The sequence below is a fragment of the Larimichthys crocea genome, chromosome XVIII (genome assembly GCF_000972845.2).
Source record: "Larimichthys crocea isolate SSNF chromosome XVIII, L_crocea_2.0, whole genome shotgun sequence".
Taxonomy (NCBI): Eukaryota; Metazoa; Chordata; class Actinopteri; family Sciaenidae; genus Larimichthys; species Larimichthys crocea.
This window is the reverse complement of record NC_040028.1, coordinates 5,298,562-5,325,785: the sequence shown is the minus strand read 5'-3', so window position 1 is coordinate 5,325,785 and position 27,224 is coordinate 5,298,562. Positions and strand designations below refer to the sequence as shown.

The following is a 27,224-nucleotide window of genomic DNA, read 5'->3' as shown; positions in this document are numbered from 1 at the left end:
TTGTCTTAACTCAGCACCAAAAAAGGTGTCCATAAGCATGGCCATTAACAGGATTCCAGTAACAGTATGAATCCAAGTCCCCACCCAACACAACTTCTCCCAGCCCCGACAGAAAATGTTTACCAGATACCAAACAGAAAGTATAGTTAACTGTTCAGTATTATTTTCTTTAAATGTTAGAATTTTATTTCTCTTAACAAAGACCTACATGTTGCTTTAATGAAAAAATGAAATCTCTTATTTATTTCTTGTTTTGTTTGCCTGAAAGTAATATGCTGTCTGTTAAAACAAGTCACAAATTCTGAAATCATCCACCATGTGTAAGTTGTAATATTTAAGCTTAGGATCCTGCAAAATATAATGCGGTACACAAAGGCAAAATGAATGCAGCCGACTGTGCCAGTGAAGCTGCTTTAAAAAGGAGTTCAAAACTTTATTTTCTTACAGTATGTGTGTAAAATCGATAAAAGTGTAATTCAGTTTGTATGGTTATCATTACATCTTGTCTTTTAGGAAATATTCTTTTAATTGATGTTAAAAGATATACAAAGCTTCACTATCAAGTAATGGACGGTTAGAAATATTCTTCTATATTCTGGAAATAGAGCCCCCTAAATTATACACACTGGACCTTTAACTTTTAACTTTAAAGGCATGTACTGTACTCTTATTACAGCAAATTACCCATGCTTTCATATTACTAGTCTTCTGTACTTTATTATATCATAACAATACAATTTAATATTTTCTGCAATTTACACCTCTTCTTTATACCTGCAACCACGAGCATACACTTATCTTCTATGCAAGCCTGTGCTGGACACAGTAAACCCAAATAAGAAGATCTAAATTCCAAAAAAATGAGTGTTCCAGGATCCAGTATTAATATTTTATCAACTAACAAAGATTTTCAGACACTGAAAGGCAAGAGAGGGCAATAAAAAACAGATATCACACCAAAAAAAACCCAAACAGAAGTGTGTTGAGGAGTTAAGTGTGAAGTACTTGACTGTGAATTATTCAGATGTTTTGCATGTGTTCGTAGGTGTGTTTGTCTAAACGCATACATTAAACAACTGGAGCAATTCAAGGAGCAGTTCAAGGGCCAATTACATACACATCAAACATCCGGCCTGGCACACGCTCACCACATACACACACAGCATAAAATCATAAATATTGCATCTTTCCATCCCTTGTGGGAATATCAGAAAGATGTTGACATGCACCCGCCTACCATCTGTGATTTTCACCTCTTAGAAAGAACTTGAATGGCGATGAACTGCACTGTTCTTGGCGAGAGAACATAACAAACTGCGAGATCAAAGGGGTTTTAGATTGTGCCAATATGAAATATGACAGGCTATGTTGTTGAGCTGATGTGTTGGATCTAATTCATGGCAAGCCTAGGGAAACCCACCACAGCTAGTGGGCTGTAAGTATGGAAAGGAAAGAATTTTTTTTTTTTACAGCTTAAAGTGTAACTTAACATCAGACTAAAGCATTTACAGTGTTTCACTCCATTTCAAATCTGTAGAGACGTAGAATAACTTTTAAGATTTGTCTTTGGGTGTGCTCAGAAGTGTGCTAGTAAGTAAAACTCCCACTAGAAGTAAAACCACCAACCACTAGGGCAGCAACAACAACAGGACAAGAGACTGAATCAGTTCAACACATTTTATTGTATTGAAAAGGAGGGAAGGTTGTGGAGGTGGCTTCCGTGGCAGGTGAGTAGCAATGAGGTATTTCAAGGAGGCACAAGAAGAGCAGAGTTGGGCAGACCCCTGGGTGACTGAACGATCTGGGATTCTGGGAGGTAAAGCTGGTCTTTTAAAAAGCAGTGGTTGATCGGTAAATGGGGAACAGGTGGTGAGGTATTCTGACATGCCATGCCCAGTGACACACACGAGAGACAGACAGAAACACAAAGAAAGGGGACGACGGGAAAACTATTTCATTTGTTTTTTCTACAATATCCACTTGTAGCAATATGATATCCACTCGTAGAAATACAGTACCCACTCACTGCAATATGATATGCATCCACTTGGAGGAGAGGATACACTGATGCCAATCCAGCACTGCTATCTTGATGTGCATCTCACGCATGTCACTGCCTGACTGCTCAGGTCAGCGGCACACCTTTGTTTCATAATATGTTGGTCACTTCATTTGGTGAAGCCATTTGGTGAAACCTCTATAAAAACACAAACACATTTTTTCATATTGTTTTTCTGCTTTTGACATTTTCAACCAGCTGACATGCAATCATGCAAATGATAAAAGTTTTGGTACCTGTTTTGGTTAAATAAGCCAGCAGATCAGGGAGGCAGAGCTAACCAACTCTACGTGCCTGTGATGGGCACACAGAGAGTCATGTGGAGCTTTGACAGGCACTAGAAAAACATTCATGGCCCTTTTTAAAGGGTTTAAAGGTTTTTCAAAAGGTTGAAACGTTAGTTAATCTAGCAGCTCAGTGTGGCTCCAGTGTATGTGTCTGTCAGAAAGTGTCAGTCTGGCAATGTTGCAGGCCACAGTTTGCAGAGTCCGGAGCTGTTGGTTTATATATATGGCTACACGCTGTGGTAGTGAAAGCTAGCCAATAGCAAAATTTAATTGGAATAGCTGTGTTTCAACAACATCACTAAATATGCATGTACATTGACAAAAAAAGGTTCCGGAGTTTAGTAACACTTTGAACAAAGACACAGCAGAAGCCATGCAGAGCAACAGGGAACTGCAAAACACCACGAAAATAACATGAAAACGTTCTAAAAATATTTTTCAATAAATGAAGAATAACAGTTTAATTTAGTAACCAGTGGTTCATCCAAAACCTCCACAAGTCCCTCAGGCAGTATCCTCATTTTCTCTGAGGTATGGTAACATACATTTTTCTGACAGCAAGAGGCGATCTCACCATTCGGCAAAAGTAGGTGACGGCCCTGAGAAAGAGAGGAAGAGAAAGGAGAATACTCTTTTCTTTCATTAATTCAGAAGAAAACTATTCCATGAAAATTGTTCTTATTAAATTGAAATTATAAATGGTACCAGTCAAAGTTTGGAAACGCCTTCTCATCCAAGGGTTTTTCTTTATTTTGGAGTAACCTACTTCCTTGTAGAGCACTGACAACATCAAAACTATGAAATACACATATGGAATTATGTGGCAAACAAAACCAAAACTATGAAATACACATATGGAATTATGTGGCAAACAAAACAAAATATTTTTGTATTTATTTTATATTTTTGATTCTTCAAAGTAGCCACCTTTTGATTTGAACACTTTTGGCATTCTTGCAATCAGCTTCATGAGGAAGTCATCCAGTTAACAGTAAACTAGATTTTCTTGAGACAATCAGTTGTGTGGTTCAGAGATAGTGTTGGAATACAGTAAATAACACATTTTGACTACAGCAGTAATCCATATTATGGCAAGAACTGCTAAACTAAGAAAAGAGAAAGGACAGTCCATGAATACATTAAGACATGAAATCAATCTAGAAAATTTCAAGAACCATCATCAAAACCATCAAACACTATGATGAAACCTTTCATCATAGGCTTTCATGAGGACTGCCCCAGGAAAGGACGACTAAAAGTTACATCTGCTGCAGAGGATAAGTTCATTACAGTTACCAGCTTCAGAGGTCACTAATTAACGTCACTTCAGATTTCAGCCCACATAAATGCTTCAAGTACAAGTAGCATCTCTACATTAACCAGTAGAGGAGACTGAGTGAATCAGGCCTTCACAGTCAAATTGCTGGAAAAAAAATACTGAGGGAGACCTACAAGAGAATTGCTTGGGCCAAAAAAAAAAAACACAAGGAATGCATTAAACCAGTGGAAATCTGTATGTTAGTGTGATGAATGTTGGTTCCAACTGCCATGTCTTTTGAAAAGGTGAACACATGATATCTGCATGTGTGGTTCCCACTATGTAGCATGAAGGAGAGGGTGTCATGGTGTAGACGTAATACTTTTATTTAAATTCAAGGCCAGCATAACCAAATTTAAGATCCACATGTCTATCATGGCATTCTGTAGTGACATGCCATCCTATCTGGTTTGCATTTAGTGGGACAATTAAAAACAGGCCAGGCTGTGGACACCTGACCTAAACCCAAGATAGTTTGACAGAGTGAAGGAAAAGCAGCCATATGCTATATATGCTGAACAAGAGTTCAGCATATATAGGAACAACATCAAGACTGTTGGAAAAGCATCCCAGTTGACAACCTCATGAAGTTTATAGAGAGAAGAGTGTTTAGAGCGGTCAAAGCAAAGGGTGGCTACTTTGAAGAATCTATAACATAAAATACATTTTGCTATATTTACACTTTTCTGTTTATATTCATTCCATATTTATTGTTTCATAAAATATCTTCAGTGTTAATCATCAATATAGAAAATAATAAAAATCGTCAGTGAGAAGCTGTGTCCAAACTGTAAATATTGAAGAATAAGTTTGGATCACAAAAGGTGAAAGATTAATTTAAGGACTTACCTTTGCCCTAGGCCCTGACATCATTAAAGACAATTCCTTGCTAAATGGAGTTTGGAAATAATAGTAGTCTTAATGCATATAAACAAAGGAAGGGCGAAATATTTTCCTCATATCTTATTATGACTTTAAAAAATATATAATTGTGAAGTCAATCTGTCTGCTTTTGTTTACTCTCCCTTAGAATCATCTTTAACACTGAAAAGGGGAACAGATGTAGTGGAAGCCTTAAACCACATACAGGGAGCACCAGCCACAGTAATATACTGTATGTGAGACTGAGATGACCTAAATGTTGGATGCAAAGTGACAACACACTGCTTGACCTGATTCCACACAAACAAATGTCTCACTTTGTTTAAAACATGAGAGCAGGTTTCAACTCTGCTGGGACTAGCAGTCAGGGTGAATGATTTATACAGCCGTTACAGTTGAATGAGTTGAGCAGAAGTAGACCCAATGCAATTGGATGAATCAATAATATCTGTTAACACAGCTTCCAAATCCAAGTTTCCCCTGGTATTTGGGTGAAAAGTTAATATGTGGAACTAAATTATGGTATTATACTGTGTAGGAAAAGAGGTTAAGTTGTGTCTGGTTAAAGTGATGATAGATGAAAGTGTCTTAGAATAATTTTTCAGTTTCAAATGAATTTGTTGGGTCAAGAATAATAGGTAGAAGCACGCTACTAGTATAAAATATGGTGCTCTTTCTTCATTAAAACCAGTGGTTGAAGAAGTATTCACATCAAGTAAAAGTAGCACACACACACACACCACTATGAAAATACTCCACTGCAACTGAAAGTATGTAAGTATAATCAGCAACTTTTACTTAAAGTATTCATATACTGAGTCTGTACCTTAGGTTATAATAAAAATGACAACAATACATCATGTGGAAAAATGCAACACCTCAATTTTATTTAAGTAAGAAAAGGTTAAGCCAGCAATGCCTCTCACTATGTCTTCTCTTCTAAAAATTCAGTCATGCATTCAGTGTCGCTAAACTCTATTTACATATTCAAAGATTAAAGTGGTGGTAAGTGAAGCATAACAGTTTTCAAAGTTGGAAATAAACACACTCCATATCATGCTTATTTAAGAGAGATGGGGACTCGAGTTTGGGACTTGGACTTGAGTAGCACTTAAGTCGCACACACACAGTGACTTGAGACTTGAGTTTTGACTTGGACCTGAGATCTAAGACTTGTGCACACAGTGATAAGTGGCAGCAACACCACCATGGCGAGCATACCATTTGTCTTAACCTTTGGTGATATTAACTTAGGAATAACTAAATACATTGTCTGAGGTATCAAAATGAAGGACGCTGGTACTTTATCAGGCACCTAAAAACCATTGTAACCATGTAACATTGGCTCCAGGCAGGTTACAGGTTTATTGTTGACCATGCAATATGCAGGTTTATTAGATTACCATTACACTGGATAAGAGGAATGTGATGATGTATATTAATTATTATACAACATGGTTGTATACTATTACCTAGACAGTAGTCTATATCAATTTTTAGTCAATTATTGGTCTATCCCGTAGCTGTATGTTCATGTTAGATGGCAAAATGTAGTTATTAACATTAAAGGAAAGCTTTCATACTGGATTGGTATATGATCATTTAACAAAATATTGCAAACAACTAGTCAATACCGATTTTGCATGCTAATAGATAAGAGTGATGATAATTCAGTATATGCCATGAAATGGTTATACGCAATGTTCTAAGAAGACTGGATGGCATGCAGCAGATGTCAACACCATGAAAGACTTCAGACTTGAGTTGGACTTGCAAAAAAAATGACTTGTAGGCATCTCTGCTACAGAGTTTGTTTTCTTCTATATAATAGATACTTGTATATACAGTATGGGAACATTGTTCCTCACCACTTCCTTAAAATGTGTTTTTGTGAACTACTCTGTTTTTCAACATTTGGTTAGTTGTTCTAATGAACTAGTGTAAGAAAAAAAAAAGGCCAATTTTTTCTCATACTCCTCTGAAACACACAACACTACATGAGAGCTGCAAACTGAAAGACTTCCCAGAGGCGAAAAACCAGAGGGGGAGCATTTTATGTAAAGAATGAGGAGCGCTGCGAGTCATTATTAATTCCATTGATGGTCTGGATTATGAGGTTGATTCACAGCAAAACATAGGGATACATTGACAGCAGAGAAGCTAAAATTTGTATATTAGAAAGAGGTTTGTTATTATCATTATTATTACAGCTAACTTTATTCTGTCATCTCTGTCCCTAACCTTGAAAGCAGGTATCAGGTACCATGCATTAGTAAAGAACATCCAAAAATGCTTCCCTGAAATGTCTGTTTATAAAATTGTGATTAATCCTCCATTGTAAACTGACAGGATGGATATGACAAATTTACAGTTTTAAACTGTCCTCTACAGAGATGTTTTCCTGATATTTGATTCATTCAGGGATTCTGCTTCCGTATTTTTAAACTCCTCTTCATTAGACTAAATCCCAACAAGGATACTCATACTTACTGAGGATGTGACCAGAGCATCATCTTAGATAACAATTGTATGGTTTTGTCATACATGGATTAGTTAAAGTATGAGATGAAGGGTACATCTTGGGAAATTTAAGACTGGACTGGATGGTTCATAATGTGGCAGCAGAAAAATACCATGGCACAAAAATCTTCAGTGCTTTTAAACTGCAAACTAAAAATAGTATAAATCAATTTTCTGACACACAAAGCAGTCTGAGGACTGCAGTGCCTTGGTAAAACCTTGTAAAATACAAAACAGAGCAATGGTGCTTGCAAGTGGTGACTTTAGTCATTGCAGAAATATGCACTACATTACTACAGTGTAGTGCATGACGTGCTAGACTTGAGGCATATTTTTTCATTTTATGTCGTACATTTTTGGGTTCACAAAACCACAAACTTGCAAGGATGTCAAATAACCTAAATCTGACAACTTTGGATTTTTCATAATGCTCAAACGTTGCAGTGTTTAAAGATGCTTGAGTTCTTATTTAGTTGTAGAAAAATCCATGTAGTAGACAAGAGTATTTTTTTTAGGTAGACTGGCTTCTTTTTAAGTACAGAAATGGTTTGAGAGGCGCAGAGTAGAGTGGTTCACAGTTCCACAATCTAACCACCTGACCAACATGCCTAAAGGCACACATCTGTTGTCATGTTAGAACTCTGATTCTCACATCTGTATCAAACATAGCTTTTACATAAAGTGCAACCCTTATTTTTTATTTATTTCAAACACACTGTGTGTCAAACACTGACACATCATGTGTCACTGAAAGTAGTGAGGTGTGGGACTTGGCTTCTTTTCACTGTCCTATGAGATCTCTGAAAAGTCAAATTTTCATGAGCTCAGAAAAACAGCCTGTTTTTAACCTTTGGATGTTCAAGCTACTCCAAGGTTTTTTTTGTTTGTTTTCTTTACAAATAATTAGTGAATTTTAGTAGACCAAATATCCAAACATGAGCCTTGCGACCCAAGCAGTTTATTGGCACCAAGCAGCAACCTCTGAAGCTATGAAGTCATGCTAACATGGAAGTGCCAAAAACTGTAGTTCTCATGTCAATTATATTAAGGTTTAAAGTTATGCATGATTGAAAGTCTGGGTGCTTTGACGCCATCACTGAGTTTGAGCACCCAGGTGTCATTCAGTCCATCTCAGGTCCACCGATTTATGGATTAGTGGAGAGCCACAGCAAAACTGTAGCTTCAACAGAACATTCAGTGACTAGTTGGCAGGGTGAGTTTGACATCACTGATGATTCTGGGAATTGTAGGGCTGCTGGTGGCAAGTCTAAAAAAAAATCTCTGTCCCAGACAGAGCTGGACATGGCAGCTGGGATCCTGGAGCACAGGCTGATCAGAGTTATTCACAAAACACATGAAAACAAGTTTCAAAAGTACAGCGGTGGCCTCAGCAGCTCATTACTACAAAGAGAGACTAAACGATCTGGTGCTAGTTGGAAAGCGGTCTTATATACTAAGCAGGTTGATTGGATGATTGAAAACAGATGTTGTGGCAGGTGAAAGGGAAACTGGAGGCCACACCCTGCAGCACACACAAAGAGAAAGAAAGATTGGCAAGACAGACATGACACAAAAGGAAGGGGACATTTTGGGAAACACAGGGAAGGAAGTCTCTATCATAACATTATTTAACTTAAGATGTAGAATGATTTTCTAACCAAAAATCTAAATCTGAAAATGAACTAAAGAAGTACAATGTTTTACTGTTTTATAATATTTTACTGATATCTATTGAAGTAGAAGAATAAATCTGCACAAAATGAAAGTAAAGTACAAATACACAGAATTAAATACTTAAATACAAAATTTATTGCAACTTGCCCTTATAGAACCACATTGTAAGGGAGGGAAACAGGTTGAAGCATCACTAAAGAGATGTAAATTTGAAAGAAGTTTTAAGATGTAACATTATTTGGAAGAGACGCTTAGACGCTTAGAGTGCTCTCATTAAAATGAAAGAAATTTAGAGGAATCTCACCTTAAATGTCTCTAAGGACCTAAAGCTTGGAAAAGATGAGCAGCAGGAAAGATGAGCTGAGAATACAGCTGTATTCTCCATAACAACAACTAAAAAAACAACATCATAATATAATGGGAGCACGTTATAGTTCTGCTGGTGGTGCCAAGCCATTTTTCGAAATGGAAATGGAAAAGGATGAATGTAGTCAACAACATCAAAGAAAATGGAGAGATCAAAAAGGAAATCCCAGACACTGGCAGGCGGTAGAGGATTATTAGTGAATTTAAAGAGAAAGGCGGTCTTTCTCAGCACTGTGGAGTTCACTGAGACAAGAATGAAGTCTGCCATTGTAATTTATTAAAAAAACAAAACAAGAAGTAGCAAAAGTAAAGTTTCTCTAAATCCCAACAAAGAAACCGAGAACTAAATGATAAATCCCATCTTACAGTTTTTACTGAATATAAATGAACCACAACAAGTTTTAACAGCCTGGGAAGCTGGTTGAACTCACTGACAGTATAAAGAATGGACAGTGTATGCATGTCATCTGTAGATTTTTGAAGAGCTGCTTTGAAGCTCAGAATATGTGACTCTGCTGTAAAGTTGGACATTCTAATATGGGAGCTTATAGAGACTAACTTGTTTTGTAACCAGACACAAGTGGCCATTCACATTAGACTTTACAGTCACTTCAACATATTGTTGTCTGTAAGATACATAGATTTGGCCCGTACAGATCGGGTTGAACCCGCAACCTCATTATTAGAGCCACGCTCTAACCAACGGAGCTAACCGGCCATGTAAACAAATGATATTGTGTATTGAGACATTCCTGTCAATGCAGCTTATTTTAATATGGGGGCTTGTGGAGCTTGACATGTTCTGTGGCCATCCTCAGGTTGGCTAGCTGACAGCTAATAACTGTATTATATTAATTGTGTATCTTTTTATTCTCTTATGCTCTAAATGGTTGTTTTCACAAATCAGTGCTTATTTATACTGTCTTACTGTATATATTGTTTATATATAGTGTATTCTTCGCTACCATCTATATTGTATATTTACATCCAGTATTCTATATATAATGTCGACCAATTTAATAACTTGTATTTGCACACACACAATATATCTGTATCTGTATGTATGTTGTGATGTGTATCTGTATGTTGTGACGTGTATCTGTATGTATGTTGTGACGTGTATCTGTATGGTGTCATGTGTATCTGTATGTATGTTGTCATGTTGTGATGTGTATCTGTATGTTGTGACGTGTATCTGTATGTTGTGACGTGTATCTGTATGTTGTGACGTGTATCTGTATGTATGCTGTGACTCACAGCACAACATACATACAAATACACGTCACAACGTGTATCTGTATGTATGTTGTCAATGACAACATACATACAGATACACATGACAACATGACAACTTGTCATGTTGTCATGTGTATCTGTATGTAGTTGTCATGTATGTATATTGTGATGTGTAACTTTGTGCTTCATCCAGTTGAGGGCAGCAGCACCGCTGCCGTGCTGCTAATCTGCTGCAATCACACAGAAGAAGAAGTTTCTGGTGCAACAGCTAGGCATCATCATGCCTACTGCTGTGATTATGGAGGAAAATTTTGATAAATTATTAGAGCAGTGTGAAGCTCAAGAGCTGGAGGTAAGCACCGAATAGCCAAACTCATTGTTTGTCACTGCCACCAACAGATCTCACAGTCTTTCTGTGTCTGCTTGGTAGGAAGTCAGTGTTTCTGACAGCTAGCTCATGACCAGCTAACGTAGCCTGTTTTCACTGACGCTAAGAAAACAGGCAGAGCTAAATTAACCTGTGCTACGAGTTAATATCTCGTAAATGAGCCGGTGTCGTGCTAACAATGGGGACAAAGTTGGTCTTGCATCAAGCGGAAGTGGCAGAGTTTAGCATTTCTGATTGCTATTAGTTAGCAGGCAGCTAGTTAGCTCATCATGTTGGCAAACAGCAGCTAAAACATCTGTATTATTTAATATAGTGTCCCATCACGTAAAGGATGTAGGTAGGTTTACTGTGTGGCGTCAGGTCCACCCGTTTGCCTGTGTAATATAATATCTATATGTAATAAATACAGTGATATTGTAAGGTGTGCTATAACGTTAGCAGAAGCTAAGAAACATGATAGCATGAGTAACGCAGATTATCGAGTAATCTTTAAAATAGGCACCATGTATTGTTTAGGAGAGTAACGAGAGGTATTCATCTTCTTTTAAGCTTCATGCTTTAACATGACACCTGCATTTGTTTCTAACAGGCTCCAGGGGGCATTGCAACACCTCAAGTCTACGCTCAGTTGCTCGCACTATATTTACTTCATAATGACATGTAAGTCACCTCTGTGCCTGTTTTCTCTTTTTCTCTGTACTGTACTTTTCTGTTTTTATTAGCGATGGACCTGCAGCTTTTAGATTTCTGCTTTAGAGATAACACGTTTGCATATTGTTTTGTGTCTCTGCAGTCCTTAAATTCAAAGCGAATAAATACAAAACAACTGTAATTTCCCCTTTTCCTCTTTAGCTTTTGTGCTGTGATTTTTTATTTTTTATTTTTTTGTATTCATTGTGCGTAACACATGTGCACAAGATCCAGGAGTAAAACCTTGATTGTGATATACGGTCAGGCTGCATCTCCATTAAATGCTAAACATCATAATTAAAATGCCACATGCTGCTTCTTTACAAGTGAGATTCAATTATCGACTACCTAAAACTGCTAGAAAAAGTGATTATTCAAGTCGCCGTCCTCCCACAATATTTGATGTATATTTGTGTGAAGTCTGTTCAGTTTTATCTGTGCTGTGTTTCTGCATGCAGCTTTACTCTGTTCTGTGCATTGTCTGACAGGAATAATGCCAGGTATTTATGGAAACGGACTCCGCAGGCAATAAAATCGGTAAGCTTGTTAAAACGTATGTAGACGCTGCTAATGAAACCCATTTTAGTGTGATACATGCTCATACTTGCTGCTTATGATGGTAGTGACTGTTTATCTATTTCCATCTTGTAAGTACTGTTCACATCAACATGCGGTGGTAATCACAGTGTGGAACCTTTTAAGAAAAATAAATAAATGTCAGAGACGGGCGGAGCTCTTTTGAACAGATAAAAAATAACAGTTCTTCCTCCTCCTTATTTTAGTGTTTACTCACAGACTAATCGACTCATCTCGCTTTTTTGTTGAGTTCTTCTCCCCCACACACACCTCTGCACACCAGCCCTGCTTCTTTCTGTTTCTCTCTTCCTGTGTTTGCTGTGTTGACCTCCCAAAACTGTTTTTTATTAAATTTTTTTTAAAGCCACCCAAAAAACACAACTTGGTGTGCATGCGGGTGTGGCTGTGAAAATAGTTACTGTATGCCACTGTGCGCATGATGTTTGATATAAATTTGACCGGCACAAAAGTAATCGCCAATCAAGCTGAAAACTGGCCAATTCCAACTCAGTCCATCTCTAATAATGATGAATAATTATCAGATCATAACGGAGACCTCAGATTATAAAAGAAAAAGCCTCCTCTTGTGTAAACCACTGTGACATCCTATGTATGTGGGTGTGATAGCCACCACCTCGTCATGTGCAGCATGCTGAAAGTTTTTGAGATGCTTTTCCACTTCTTGTCTACAGGCAAACCCTGAGTTATCAGCTATTTGGGCTGTTGGCCAACGCATTTGGCAGCGAGACTTTCCAGGGATCTACACCACCATCGCAGCTTACCAATGGTCAGAGAATATCCTTCCAGTCATGGAGGCCCTTCGAGGTAATCCGACATTTCACTCTGATTACTTTAAATGTCCTGTCGCTTTTTAGATTCTGAACGCATTTAGAATAATATTTACATGCTTTACACAAAGTGAATCAGATATTTACATTTCCCCTGCCTGATGTATTACAATGCAACTATAATCAGCAGGGGGCACCAGCTGAACACAATTCTTGTTATGATGCAACCCCGTGAAAATAACATGATGAAAAAATAAGGGACTGGATTGGATTGATTGTAACATCTTTTAATGTATAGCAGTGTTACAAACAGGTATGATGAAGGCTAGTTCAGGTGGTTACAACACAATACTCCTCTAGTTTACATACTCCCATACATACATTGATGTTTTCTTTCAACGGAGCTGAATACTGTAATATTTCTCTTGTGTCCTGATTTGATTGATTGACACATCACCTTCTTACATGAAGTACAGAATTTTGAGAAACATAGCGATATGACATTGTCGGCCACGTGCTCCCCATCGTCATGTGACGTCTCCCTTGTGTAAGAGTTTTAAGAATAGATTCTCTGTCATGTTTACAGTACTTGTGTTGACCTGCAATGGATACTGACCTACACTTATGTCACTTATGTCGTAAGACACTTGGGCAACCATTGATAATTTCTTGGTAAACGTGGTCAACATGGGGAACTCGGTGTCAAAACATGTTTTCCTCTCTTTTAAATGTTGATAAAACAGAAAATGTTCCCATATAACTATTGTCCATGTAATACATTTTTATTAGCGAGTAAGTATTTAATGTTTTTTCACTATCTATCTATCACACTATCCAAGTTAACAACAACTGGGAAGTTCCAACTGTTCATTGGCCACAATCTTACCATAAACATGAGGAATTATAAAACTAACACCAAATGGGCATCCCAGATTACTACAGTCAAATATTTCATATTTTAAAAAGTATGTCAGAAAATGTTTGGTGATTATTCTTTAAAACAGGAAGACCTTAAAGTTTATGTAATCAATAAATGATAAAAATAAAATGAATCACCCAAAGCTACAATTTTTCTGTAGGTTATGATTTAACATGAGACATTAATGTCAAAAGTATGTGAAAACAATCCTCAGCCATAAAGTTATTGTGTAATTTGTCATAAACAAAAGTTATATAAACAGCACACCAGGTGAACGACAACAAATCAAAGCAGCCAAAATGTTCAGGATGTTCAACAACTCGAGTGTCAGGATGTTGACACTGACTTGTTTACCAATACGATTGAGTTCCCTCACTCATCTGCGGGTCCTGAGACAGTCACATGGACCCTGGTTGTCTCAGTCCACTACTTCTGTCACTGTAAGAGGGTACACACTGGGACATGTGACACATGCAGCACTAGGTAGGAGGGGGCCATTTCTGTGAAAAGATCCCAGGGCAGCAAGCAGGCAGGAATGCGTTCTCTGGTTGGTGGGAAGGATCGGATGTCACCAGCTGTGAGGGGCTGGTATAAATGACAGAGCTGCTAGCTCTCAACCAGAATAGACATCAGCATTTCACTAAGTGACAGCATACACTAAGGATAAGTTCGCAGCGTCTGCCCTTCATTTCAGGAACTCACTCAGGAGAGTGAAGAGTTTAGGTTTCTCTTGTGTAAATTACAAAAATTGACTGTAGACAGAGACTTTTCCAGTATGGATGTCCAGAGGACAGGATCAATGGTTCGGCCACCGAGCCCCATGGATAGCCTTGAGAAGCAGCTGAGCTGCCCCATCTGCCTGGACATGTTCACCAAACCGGTGGTCATCCTGCCGTGCCAGCACAACTTGTGCCGTAGTTGTGCCAGCGACCTCTACGACTCACGCAACCCGTATCGCTTTTCTGGTGGCGTCTTTCGCTGTCCTACCTGTCGGTTTGAGGTTGTGCTTGACCGCCATGGTGTGCATGGGCTCCAGCGCAACCTGTTGGTTGAAAATATTATCGACCTCTACAAGCAGCAGCAAGAAGGTAGTGGCGGTGGAAACACAGAAACCACCCTGAAGCCCAAAGAATCCAAAGAACCGATGTGCCAGGAACACGAGGACGAGAAAATCAACATCTATTGCGTGACCTGCCAGACTCCCACTTGTTCCATGTGCAAAGTGTTTGGGCAGCATAAGGACTGTGAAGTGGCACCCTTAGCAAGTGTTTACCAGACCCAGAAGGCTGACCTGAGTAATGCTATTGATACCCTGGTGGCCAGCAATGGACGCCTGCAGGCCCTGCTCAACCAGATGGAAGATGCCTGTCGTGCTGTGCAGGAAAATGCTCAGCGTGCTAAGCAAGGGCTAGCTGAACGCTTCGACCTGTTATATGCTGTCCTGGAAGAGCGCAAGACCATTCTACTAGAGCAGATTGGTAAAGAGCAAGATGAAAAGGTGGCAGCTCTGCGGGCACTGGCTCAGCGTTACGGGGAGCGACTGCAGGCTAGTACAGAGCTAACAGATACGGCTGTGAGGGCACTGGAGCAGGGTGGTGCTGCTGAGTTTCTGTTAGCCTCAAAGGGCCTCATCACGCAGACCAAGGATGCAGCTAAATGCGCACTGGGGGAAGAAAGGCCAGAACCAGGCTTTGAGAAGATGGACCACTTCACTTTGTCAACAGAGCACGTTGAGACAGTCCTGGCAAAAATGGACTTTGGAGTGGGTGGTGATGATGATGATTTTGAGGATGCAGAAGATGAGGAGGAAGAGGAAGAAGAAGAAGAGGAGGAGGAGGAGGAATAATGAAAATTAGAGTGGTCATGGACTTGGAGGAAATACTGTAATGTGTGCTTTGACGGGTTGCTTTGACACAAGTGTTTATGGCAGGGACTGCATTTGACGTTGAAAGAAGTGTAAGGTTACAGTGAAAATGGCTTTCCCTTACTTTCAGTGCAATATTTAATTTCATTGTCGCATTCGTACCTTTTCTTAACTTCTTTTTATACTTTTGTACTTCTAAGCCATTTGAATGGAAAAATGGATCTAGATAATTGTAAATATAGAACGTCTGAAGATTGATTACACACCATTTTCCTCGTATGTTGCTTATGGAAATGTTTTTCTCACTTTGTCAAAGTTTGTGTTGAATTGGTGATCAGCTGATCTGTAATCACCAAATCTGTCTGTACATGGAACGTGGAATAAAGCTGCATGAAGTGAAGCATCAATTTGCTTTATTGCTAAACTAAAACTGGAAACAGGGGGCATACAGAGGAGGATAACATATGAAGTATTATTTTGGTCATCAAAATGTCCCCCAGTCTGTTGCTGCTCTTACTTGGCAATAGGCTGTATTTAAAAATAAAAGCCCTTGCCATGTCCTGTCTGCTTTGCCTTTGCTGGTGAAAAGTGGGGGCTATTTTTAAGAGGTGAGAGAGTGAGAAATGATAGCAGCCCTGTCAGCGAAGGACAGGCCAGGTCCTGTTTCTCCTCCATAAAACTCCCATCCTCCCACTCATGGACGTCTTGCTCAGCAGCTCCAAACTCAACTCCAGTGTGTCAGAAGGGCAAACTAAGAAAGGCCGGTCCAGTTGTCACACGAGTCATCGCCTGACGGTCAAGAGGCCAGTGGTAAAAATACACGTCTGCCTGGGGACTGGGTTACAAAAAGCCCCTTGAGTTGACCTGCTTCTCTGTGTTGGGAACATTTGCTCACAGAGCTCATTTCTTTTCTATTATGCAGCCAGTCAGGTGCAAGAAAGATGTTCCAACTCAAGGAGGAGTTTTAATGAAGTGTGATGAATCATCAGTTTTATACTGACTAGAGAGGGGAAAAACAACTCACTCAGTTCCCTCTCTAGTCATACGTCAATGGTGAGACATCACAATGACAAAACAATAATATTTCATCCACATTTCTCTGAAACCAGGCCATTTGTAATAGGCAGCATGGTGTCAAAAGGAGGAGTCCAGAGTCCATAAATTTGAATAGAGCCTTATCAAAACAACAATTAAACCAAATTTAAACCTCGCTGATGCATGAACACTGCTCTGACATGGTTTTCCAAATTAATGATTCTGGTCCTTCTACCACCAGACAAGTGCAAAATCAGGGAGAACAGGAAGCTCTTGGACGGAGGAATGGGAAAGTGCTCTTGACAAATCTCCGGCTTTCCCCTCAACAGCTGTCTTTTTTCATCCCACTTGTTATTGTTATTGCTGCTAGCTAATGCACCAGACTGGGAGCTGGCTGTTGGTACACATGGACCGTTGCTAGGTTATAAAACACGAAAGGCCACAACCTTGAGGCATTTACGTGATAGCTGCAAGAGCAGCAGCAAATGTATGCCGGTGTATGATGTTGTTCCATGCTGTTGTGAGGCCCTGTGACTCTTTATCTCCACCAACTACAGCTCCATGTCACACCAGACTAGATAGATAGGGCAGCTTTGACATTTTGGAAACCTAAATCGGGACTTGCTGATAAAGATTAAAGTGGTTTGTAGTGCAAGCACTCCGCAGCATGTAACATGAATGATTAATCATGAATGCTTCATTTAGGTACTCTTGATTATGGAAAATCTTATTATCTTATTTGTTTTAGCTCATTGTTTATCGCAACCAAATTATAGGTTTTCTAACAATGAAATGCACCATGTGATTTAAAACAAATCCAGATGCTGCAATTTGAGGCAGACAGCCAGACTTTTTGTTCCGAAAAGCTTTATTTTTTTATTTAAATCACAAACCAACTCCTGAATGTTGTTAAGTTGTTTGTGAGCGTGTGCTTGTCTGAGCTGAGGAGGAAATGGGAGTGGTGAGGAAGCAACAACTCAAACACAGATTTACCAAAACCAAACTTCAAAATTGGACACTTGCAAGAACGGGAAAACCCAGTCAGTGTAAAACCTCCTGTGCTGTTGCTAATTATTACCTTTGTTTACAAGAAACATAACTCTTCAACACCATGTAAGTAAGATGCCATGTAATGCATGCACTTTAAATAGAACCAGAGCACGGTTTGGGCTTGAGTGCATTCCACATGTATTGTGTATCTCTCTCATATTAATGCCTCTGTGGTTCATGCATCCTTCACAGAGAGCACACGGCAAAGGGCGTACAGTCTAGTGGCCCAGGCATACACTTCCATCACAGCAGATGATTTCGCTGCCTTTGTGGGATACTCTGTGGAAGAGGCAGTAAAAGGTAAGATTGAATGAGAGTGTTATATCCGCTTTATATAAAAACATATTTCCACAGGATGTAGCACAGTTCATTTCCATTACATAACCACTTACACATTTGCTGATGAAGGTGTTTTCTTCTCCTTTCCCACCTTCTTTGTCCAAAGGTGTGGTGAGCCAGGGCTGGCAGGCAGACCCTGCTACCAGGATGGTAATGCCTAAAAAGCCAGGTAGGTGGCAGTATTGTTCTTTTAATTTGTACCCGTCATCAGCCTGCTGCTCTGTTGCCCAAATGTTTTTTTTCCTCGTCCTGGACCCACTGCCCTGCTACTTTTCCTCCTCATTTTTATTAAACACACATAAAAATATCTACAGCGGGGATTTATGGGCCATTTTTAATATCAGTGGAAGATGGATGACATTTTTGTTTTCCCAGAATCGTTTGACATTTTTTGATATGTTATATCTCCCCAGTCTGGTGTCCATATTTCCAAAACGTCATCATCCATTGTTTTTCCTCTGCTACTTTATTTTGTCAAGCCCAGAGAGCCATGCATTGATCCATCTTGTTGGAGAAACATACTGATTTATGCTAACAGTCAAACGGGGGAGGTTGCGGTCCGACTCTCTGTAATTATTGGACATTACTGCTAAAGCATGTGCTGCACACATGTCTTGCACAACGCACTAACCCCACTCACCATTAATCCTTGTGTCTGGCTCTCCCGACCTTCCCCACTGCCACTGCAACTTAACAGTGCTTGGTAATTTTGATTGTAGACCTCAGATCTCACACAGGAAATCATTCTGGTTGGGATTAAATGTAAAGTGCTGTAATGATCTCCAGTCGCATGGGAAGAGGCTGAAGGTGGTGTTGTTAAACAGGTCGCAGGGGGAAGAAATCGTGAAGTCAAGCTGCGTCAACAGTGTGACTAACTTGAAACCAGTGCTGTGTCTGTTAGAGCACGTGGGCCTGTAGCCTGTAGAAGATCGATAGCACTTGGCAGAACAAGGAATCCCCCTCTGACTCAACTTCTCCTCTGTGTCTTTTTTTCTCTCGTCTCCTCTCTCTCTCTCTCTCAACAGATCCTCCCCCTGTCTCATTGGTTCCAAATGAGCAGCAGTTGGCCAGACTCACTGACTACGTGGCTTTCCTCGAGAACTGATAACCAACCGCAACCACTGCCACCCTTTTTTGCTTGCTTGGTACAGAGGGAGAACACAATTTTGGATAATAGACTCTTCTTCCCTCCTGCATAGACCCACTCCCTGATGAAGACGTACCAAAAACACACCCATCAACTCGCATGAATGCTGCAAGCTCTTCTCCAGGAACTGCCTATTTATGTCCACTGATTAATATAGCCTCCCTTTATTAATTCATATGCTGAAAATTGGTTATCTTTCAGACACAAAGTTGTATTATATATTTTTTTTGCTCTTTTGCTCTCTGCAACACAGCTGATGTGTAAATGTTGGGTCTGATTTTGAAGGAGGTATGTTTTTATTGCTAACCTAACAAACCCTTTCCCTCACAATAGAAATACACAAAGTAGTATGTACTGTACGTCCATTGTGTTTCAGCACTGAAACGAATTTTGTCAGGTAACGGGAGTCTTGGCATGCATGCATCAATTGTGGATTTAAGTCCTCAGACCTCATATTTTGAAGTTTATGTTTTGACTGGTGAATAAATATTTTGCTGTTTCTAATTTAGCATTCTTTTATTTATCTTAATTAAGAGTTTAGTTTCAGGTTGGTCTTTACAGAGCAGGCTGGGCTCAATCAAGGATAATGAATGTTTAATTATGTTTGGTTTTCAGGACTTAAAGGGATAGATCAGGTTTTTTGAAGTGGGGTTGTACGAAGTGCAGTAGACAGTGGTCAATGTGCACTGTATTAAGCTGCAGATCAGCTGTTTAGGGTCTGAAAGTTGAAAGATCAGATTTGAATCAAACTTAATGTTTGTAAAGATCTCAAAAATGGTACGTGCTTGTGTTTTTGTAGCTGTGCTGTTCTGATCTACATCATAATGCAGTTTGTGGAACATTTGAGTTTATGTATGTTTTATGGTTGTAGGTTATACACTGACTAAAACCCCACTTTAAAATACACAAACTATCCCTTTAACAGTGTCACATTTCTCTCATGAAAATAAGTGTGTCCTGTTTCTGTAGCTTGACATAAGTTTACACGGGAGGAAGAACATAATGTGTGGGGAGGCATATTAATAGTGTTGTTACAGCCACATTACACCACCAAGTAACTTGATATTAAAGCCAATAATCAGAATTAAAGCTATTTTGGTTCATCTACGTGTATACCTCATATGGTATGAGTTGCTCTGGATAATTAATGAAGTTGCAGTGCACAAACTTTCATGTCTGCTGTATGAGTAAACCCACCAGGTTTCATTACAGTCAGTGTGAAGATTTAAGACTGCTATTGAATATCATTAAAATGAACAATCTGTGAATCAGCTGGGAAAAGAATTAACATCATGATTGAGGTTGATTTTGTAAAAGCATATCTGGCTGCCATCTGTTTAATCATCGGTGCTACAAAATAAAAAGTCTGACAGTGATTTTATTTTTTTAGTCTCATCTACCTCCTGTTATGAGGAAGAATTTCAAACATGCATCATTTCCTTACTTTGTAGTTTTTTGATCCGCAGTCTAGCCTCATATTAAAAGGAAGTGCTAGACATTTGATGTGATTTAGTGTGAAACCAAGTTCATCAGATCCATTCCTTGCATGTTTGTGGGGGCAAGGAAACTCATTTATTTCCTGACATGTTTTGCTTTGAAATTTGATCACTGGAGACAACTACAAGCATGAAGATTAACATGTTCATATTTGCTGTTCGGGCTCTTCTTAAATCTTTTAATAACAAAGCTACATCTTCCAATATCTAAATTGAAATCTGTTATCTGCAATATTCAGTGAATGTTTTTTTTATTTTTTTTTAATGTGGCACTCACCTATATATAGTAAGGTTACAGTACGTTTATGCATTTGCTGTATGAACACGTGTTGATTCAAACCCATGTGCAGGCATGTGTTGAAGCAGCATTGGTCTCATGACAGCACACAGCGTGCCAGCAGAGTGAGTGTGGTGAGGAGGTAACTGACCCAGGTCACTCTTGTATGTTGCTGCTGATCTGGAGTCTGTCACAACAGGACTAAATTAGTACACAGAGCCACATGTACGCACACAAATCTACCTGCCAGACTGATGAAATGCTGAGCTGAGGTTGCAAAGCCAGAGGTAAAAATAGATTTGAACTGATTTGATATGGACAGACTCGAGAGTCCAGAGTAAAACTTACATGTTATAACTTACTGGACTCCGACAGGCTTTCGCTGATGTAATTGTGATGTGTGATATATACTGTTTTCCGTACACGATATGTTTTGTTTGCATGGCCGGTTAGCTCAGTTGGTTAGAGCGTGGTGCTAATAACGCCAAGGTCGCGGGTTCGATCCCCGTACGGGCCAAACTTATCTTACAGGTAACAATGTTGAAATGAAACTACAATTTCTGTGACTGTGAAGAGTAGTCAGTGAGTAAGAACTCCAGCAACTATTTCACTCATAATGGTTAACTAAATGGATAATTCTGCAGTGAATGTGTTCTTCTTGTCCTTCTGATGTCTCCCAGCTGCTCTGTCTTCACTCCTGATGGACGGTAAATTTAAATGGCTGCAAACTACAGTATAGCTGCTCTCTAATCACTACTAAGTTCTATGCAGCGTTGCTTTAGTGACACATTGCTCTAATAAAATTACTTTTTCAGTAAAGAATGTGAATTAATGAGAACAGACTCGTGCAAACATCGGCCAGAGACTAAATTAAACAAATGAAATGTGCAGTGCAGGTGGTGGAGTCAGTGAAGAAGTCACTTGAAGAAGCAGAAAACTACACCTTTTTTACAGCAGCCATTTTGACATGAAATCTTAAGCGTAAACACAGGTAACACTTGTGTTGACCCTACTTTTTCATGTGAAAATGGCTGCTGGGAATTAGGTCTATTTGATGAATCTGATGGCAGACCGGTAGATCAGTCTGACCTATCAGTGTGTGTGTGTGTGTGTATGGTATAGTAAGGTGCTTTGGATATAAGCATTTCTCAGGAATTCAGACACACTTAAAAGGTAGGGCAAACATTTTCAGAGAAATCCATTACCATGACATAAAGTGAACCAGGAACCAGTGAGTAATGTAACTAACATTAGGTTTGCAAACTGTCACTGAAGTTGTTGCTGCAAAGCTACGATTAATTGTGGACGAGACTACTTCCTGGAGCCAGCACACCAGCTCCCGACAGCAGAACTTCAATGGGTATTGACAAAGAAACAAGACATGTATTGAATTAGAACCACTCACCTTTAATTGCTGTGAATGAACAGTTTTGTTCAAACATTTGTGTTTACACTACAGGAAAGAACTCTTTTATAGCACATCAACTCTGGACATCGTTGAGAAAACCTATAAGCTCATTTCAAAAGACAGTTTTATATCCTGCATGTCGAAACAAAATCAGTCTTTACGGTCCAGCTTTGCTGACCTTTAAAACCCATTCAGATCATTAATGCTGAGTAACTTGATGATTGTGAGTAGGCAGCACTGTTTTACAGGTTCATATGATACATAAAATATGTCAAGGCTCTGTTGTGAACCAGCTGTGAGAAGGCTTTGAAGTGAGGACACAGGGTCATGTTATTTTCAGAATAGGCTTTTAGCCATTTTTACTGCTGTGGACTTAATACAGGCATGTTGGTTCAATGAAGAAGCCCCTCTGTTTGTCTTTTCTGTTCGTTTCATGTATGCATGAACTGAAAGTCAAATGCCCAACAGCAGTAACTACTTGCTTTAACAAGGTTAAAGGCTGTGAACCCATGTAAAGTTCAACTCTAAAAATGGTAACATTAACTGAGCTTCAGCAACAGTTGTTTTGTACGAAAGGCTGAGCATTGGTGTCATTTGTCATTTTCACTGGACACTGCTGTTTGTAACATGAAATACCAAGACCAGTACATGTTGTTAACACAAGTCTTTTGTAATGGATTACAGCCCTTGTTACAAAAATAATTGTTAGCACTTTCAAGTCAACACAAGTTTCTCATAGCTCCGTCCAACTGGCCTGCACATTTTTTGTCTTTCACATGTTTCCACTTTAACCTGCTGCCTTTGAAGTGGCTGAGATCACTGTATTGTATTTTTTGTACAGTCATCCTAGTTTTGTTTACATTGAGCCTCCAGACGGATAGCAGATTTCAGAAAAATGTACACAGAAGAAACAGAAAAGCAGAATGAAAAATTTGCACATGCAGGGTTTTTTTTTCTTGAATTACGGCATGTTTGAGTGCAAAAAAAAAAAGAAAAAGAAAAAAAGAAACCTCATGGGATCTTAACTGAGTCAATAACTTCACAGTGGCCCCCGGCAACACTTGTTCATGAGGTAATTCTTTCCAGAGGTCACAGGTGAGTTCTGCCTCGCATCATAGAACATGCCTCTGACATGATGTTATAAATTACGGCCGGGGTGGTATACAAACACAGTTCTTTCTAAAGCAGGGACAAAATTCAACATTACCAACACTTCACTTCCTGTGTATGTATGATGTAAGTATGATGGACCGTACTCGTTGGGATCAAGAGATTTTATATGTTGTCTGTGCAAAATGTTTGTACAGAAATTGGGAAGAGGGTGTTTGGGTACTCTGCACTCTCAGACTGAAATGTATTACAGAAAGTTCTAAATCTCCAAGATTTTTTTTTTTTTTTATCTGTTGTGATACTGGACTAGCCACTTGTCTAGGATCTACCCCACTTTTTGCCCAAAAGTCAGCTGGGATAGGCTCCAGCCCCCAGCGACCATGATAGGGATAAGCGGTTACAAAAAATGTTTTTTTTATGATTTATAAGCGGATTTATGGTATCACATCCGTGCATTCTGATTTGTCTGAGTTATGACTAAGAGAAGGAGTATGCATTTTGGTATAAATTGCTAAAATTAAGTAGTATGGGTTTTGAAGAGCTTTTTATTGCCTGTGTGAGCTGTGTCTCTGCTACTGCTGCTGCTCCATCTTCTGACCATGTTGGTAAGTGCCAAAATCAGCAGCCAAAATATGAAGACTAACTGTCTATTGACACCTATGCTTTTCAGCTTACAGCTTGAAAACTGCTCTTCAAATACAGTTCTTTTAATATGCTGTGTGCTAAGCACTGTTCATTTAGGGCTTGTTAAATTATGCTCATGCAGTTTTAGTAACACAGTTTCATGGTAAATTAATGAATGGGCAAAATAGAAACATCCATGGTCCATTATATAAAGTTTAAATGCAGTTTGAGTCTGAAAATGATCTTACATATTTTGATGACATGGCTCAGCAGTTCTGGGAGTGTTTAAATCAGGTGGAGATAGCTGGAAAAAGGTTTCACCTAACAGGGCATGCCTTAGTGGGGGAAGAGGTTACATAAGAGCCCACATGGACCAGCAGGGGGCAGTCTTCACTGTCAGAAAGAGCACTCAGTCGTCTGACATGACACATGCTGCTCGCTTTTACCGGATACTAAAGTGCATCATGAACGAATTTATAAAGTAGCAATATTTGGATAAGAGGAGAAAAAGCAGATTTCCTTTTTTCCACTTCCTTTTGCTCCAACTTGGGGGGGGGGGGGGGTTGTTTAAATTTTCATTAACAGCAGTAAAAACTCCCTCACATCCACAGAGAAAATGTTTCCATGTGGGATGATGAGTCATGAGCATGAGACCAAGAGAAGTCTCCAAGAGGATGTGGGAGACTGAACAGAGGATGGTGATGAGAAAAAGAGAGAGAAGAGAGAGAGGTGGTGGTGGGAGAGGAGGAGAAGAGGTTGTGTTAGGAGCCAGTAGAAGCCAAAGACAGGGAATGGTGGGAGTAAGAGATGTAGAGTGAAGGAAACATTGCATTGTACACGTGCCAATTGGACAAATCTCTGCTGCAAACAGGATGAAAGACAAAGATAGAGACTGGAAATTGAATATAGCTGCGGCAAAAGTAAATTTTCCAGCATAATATGATTGAGATCATGGAATTTTCAAAGATTACATTAAAGTTGCATTCAATTTAATTACATTAAAGTGAATTACATTGAGTAGAAGTTATAATTAAAATCATGCATCCTGCATTACAGTTTGTGTCATTGCAAACCACATCCACAGAAATTCTATTCATACATCACTTATGTTTACCTGGATAACTAACACATTTTCTAGAGAATAAATATGCTTACATTTTTTTACATACAGACAAAAAACTCACATGGATTTCCAAAAGCTGTACAGCACCACCTGCATCCTTGAACAAACTCATGAGAACCAACAGAAGGTGAAAATTTATTCTCACGAACAGAGAATTAGATGCAGTTTCTCAATGCAGCTGTTTTCCAAGCCATGTGACCTCAGTAAGAGTTCCCAGATAATGGCCAAGGGCTCTGGGTCCTCACATCTCTCATGCAGGCGATTTCCTAACCCACTATTAAAAGTTAAGATATCTAATAGGACCTCACGTAGCTTAAGTCTCACTGTCAGCCACATCTGAATAGGTCTTTTATGAGCCCATCATGTACCCCTCATTCATGTCCTGCTCCTGGGGACATTGCCTTTAGATTTGTGTAACTGCAGAAAAAACGAAGTGAGGAAAATTAATACAGATCACTGGCAGAGTAGAGGAAGGACACACAAAGGCCTGTTTTCATTTTATTATGCTTTAAGGTCTGCTTTCATTTGGAAAAAATAAACAACAGAAAGTTAAATATACATTTCCTCTTAATGCCAAAACCCTTTTTCAAATCAAGACTGATTCAGTGTTACATAATACTTTTTGGAAAGCTTTAGGCTGAGAGAGGGACATTGTCACACAGCAGGGACACAGTAGAGATGACTTTTGCAGCTGGAACATGCACATCGTTCTTCTTTACCAGCTGCCATGATTCCTCATCAAAGATTTTTCTTTTTTTCTTTTTTTGCTTGGTTTCAGAAACAATGGGACATTTTATAGGTTTGGCAATCTTGTCTATCTGTATCTTATTGTTAACAAGTCCCGTGACGATACTAAAACCAACTGCCCTAAATACTCACAACAGTGCAAATGTCTGAAAAAGAAAAAATAGTCCCCAAATGCACAATTTACTCTTGTTTGGGTAACGTTTGCTAAAAATTACAATGCATAGCTGTTTTAGGAAATTCCTGAGCCCTTTTAGCCACGCTGTGGCTCTGAGGACAGCAATGTGGGTCAGTTTGGTCCATACTGAAACAGTATAATATTACTAAACTATTGTATTATTTTCCATGAAATTTAGTGCAGGCATTCATCTTTCTCTTAGGATAAATTGTAATAACTTTAAGGATATCTTTTGTTTTTGTGCAATATTTGTCCAATACTTTGGTTTATGACCAAATGCCTGCAAAGCTAATGACTTTCCAAGCAGGCACAGCTATAATGTTAGCACGTTAACACACTTAATTAAGATTATGAATATGATATAATATAGTATAATAATAATAATAACAATAATAATAACAATAATAATAACAATAATAATAATAATAATAATAATAATAATAATAATAATAAGGAGCACACGCAGACAGAGTGGAGAAGCTGGAAGCTGTTGGTTTCATGGAATTTGTTCAAAATAATACAAATATAGAATAACACCAGCCTTAGTCTTCAAGAGTTGTAGAGTTTCAGAAGAAACAGCTGTAAAGAGAATCATCAGTACATTACTTTATAACACTGTAAGTCTATGTAGCTCGCCATCCTGCACTTTATGAACTTGTGTTCCCAAAGTATCAATCCAAACATCTCATTGCGGTTCACTGCGAGCCACAGCCTCCGTGTCCCATGTTATTATTTTTCACTTTCTCTGAATTCTCTGGATATTTGAAAGTATAACTTACCCAGCAAAGCTCAGGACCAACTTACACAGTGGATTGTTTTCACACAGGAACTTGTGTGTGATGTAAGATATTCTCTGTGTCTGTGCAGAGATTTAAATGTATACTTTCTCTCTCCCTTCTCCTCTTTGTTGGAAAAGATACAACCGTAGAAATTGTGCCAGCTCCTTAGGCCCGTGTTCTGAGAGCTTATTCTGCCATTTCTTTCCACTACCGGGTCCACCAGGTGCAAAGGCACAAATCCAATTTCTTCCTGCAAGAAACAGACTCCAGTGCTATGCACATGTTAAAAGAGCATTTTTTTACAATGTATAGACTCACAAATAATGATAAAAAATTAAACAGGCTCT

The 27,224-nt window shown here is 39.0% G+C and overlaps 2 protein-coding genes and 1 non-coding gene across 3 annotated transcripts; all 3 read left to right on the top strand.

Annotated features, from left to right (window-relative positions):
• The first annotated feature begins 10,534 nt into the window (after positions 1 to 10,534).
• cops8 (COP9 signalosome subunit 8) lies at positions 10,535 to 20,514 on the top strand. Its single transcript, XM_010755187.3, has 7 exons — positions 10,535 to 10,694; positions 11,320 to 11,390; positions 11,909 to 11,957; positions 12,689 to 12,821; positions 17,845 to 17,952; positions 18,098 to 18,160; positions 19,017 to 20,514. Exons 1-7 carry the CDS (start codon positions 10,623 to 10,625, stop codon positions 19,094 to 19,096), a joined length of 576 nt encoding a protein of 191 aa, XP_010753489.1. The 5' UTR covers positions 10,535 to 10,622; the 3' UTR covers positions 19,097 to 20,514.
• On the top strand, positions 13,590 to 16,127 carry LOC104938744 (E3 ubiquitin-protein ligase TRIM63). Its single transcript, XM_074527733.1, has one exon. The coding sequence runs from the start codon at positions 14,479 to 14,481 to the stop codon at positions 15,547 to 15,549; it is 1,071 nt and encodes a 356-aa protein (XP_074383834.1). The 5' UTR covers positions 13,590 to 14,478; the 3' UTR covers positions 15,550 to 16,127.
• Positions 20,515 to 21,354: 840 nt separating the features above from the next.
• trnai-aau (transfer RNA isoleucine (anticodon AAU)) lies at positions 21,355 to 21,428 on the top strand. The gene has a single exon. It is a non-coding gene; the product is annotated as a tRNA-Ile (tRNA).
• The last annotated feature ends 5,796 nt before the right edge of the window (positions 21,429 to 27,224 follow it).

Coding starts and splice junctions, on each gene's coding strand:
- cops8 (XM_010755187.3), top strand. CDS start 10,623: ATGCCTACTGCTGTGATTATGGAGGAAAATTTTGATAAATTATTAGAG. Junction 12,822..17,844: donor AGTCATGGAGGCCCTTCGAG/GTAATCCGACAT, acceptor CATCCTTCACAG/AGAGCACACGGCAAAGGGCG. Junction 18,161..19,016: donor GGTAATGCCTAAAAAGCCAG/GTAGGTGGCAGT, acceptor CTCTCTCAACAG/ATCCTCCCCCTGTCTCATTG.
- LOC104938744 (XM_074527733.1), top strand. CDS start 14,479: ATGGATGTCCAGAGGACAGGATCAATGGTTCGGCCACCGAGCCCCATG.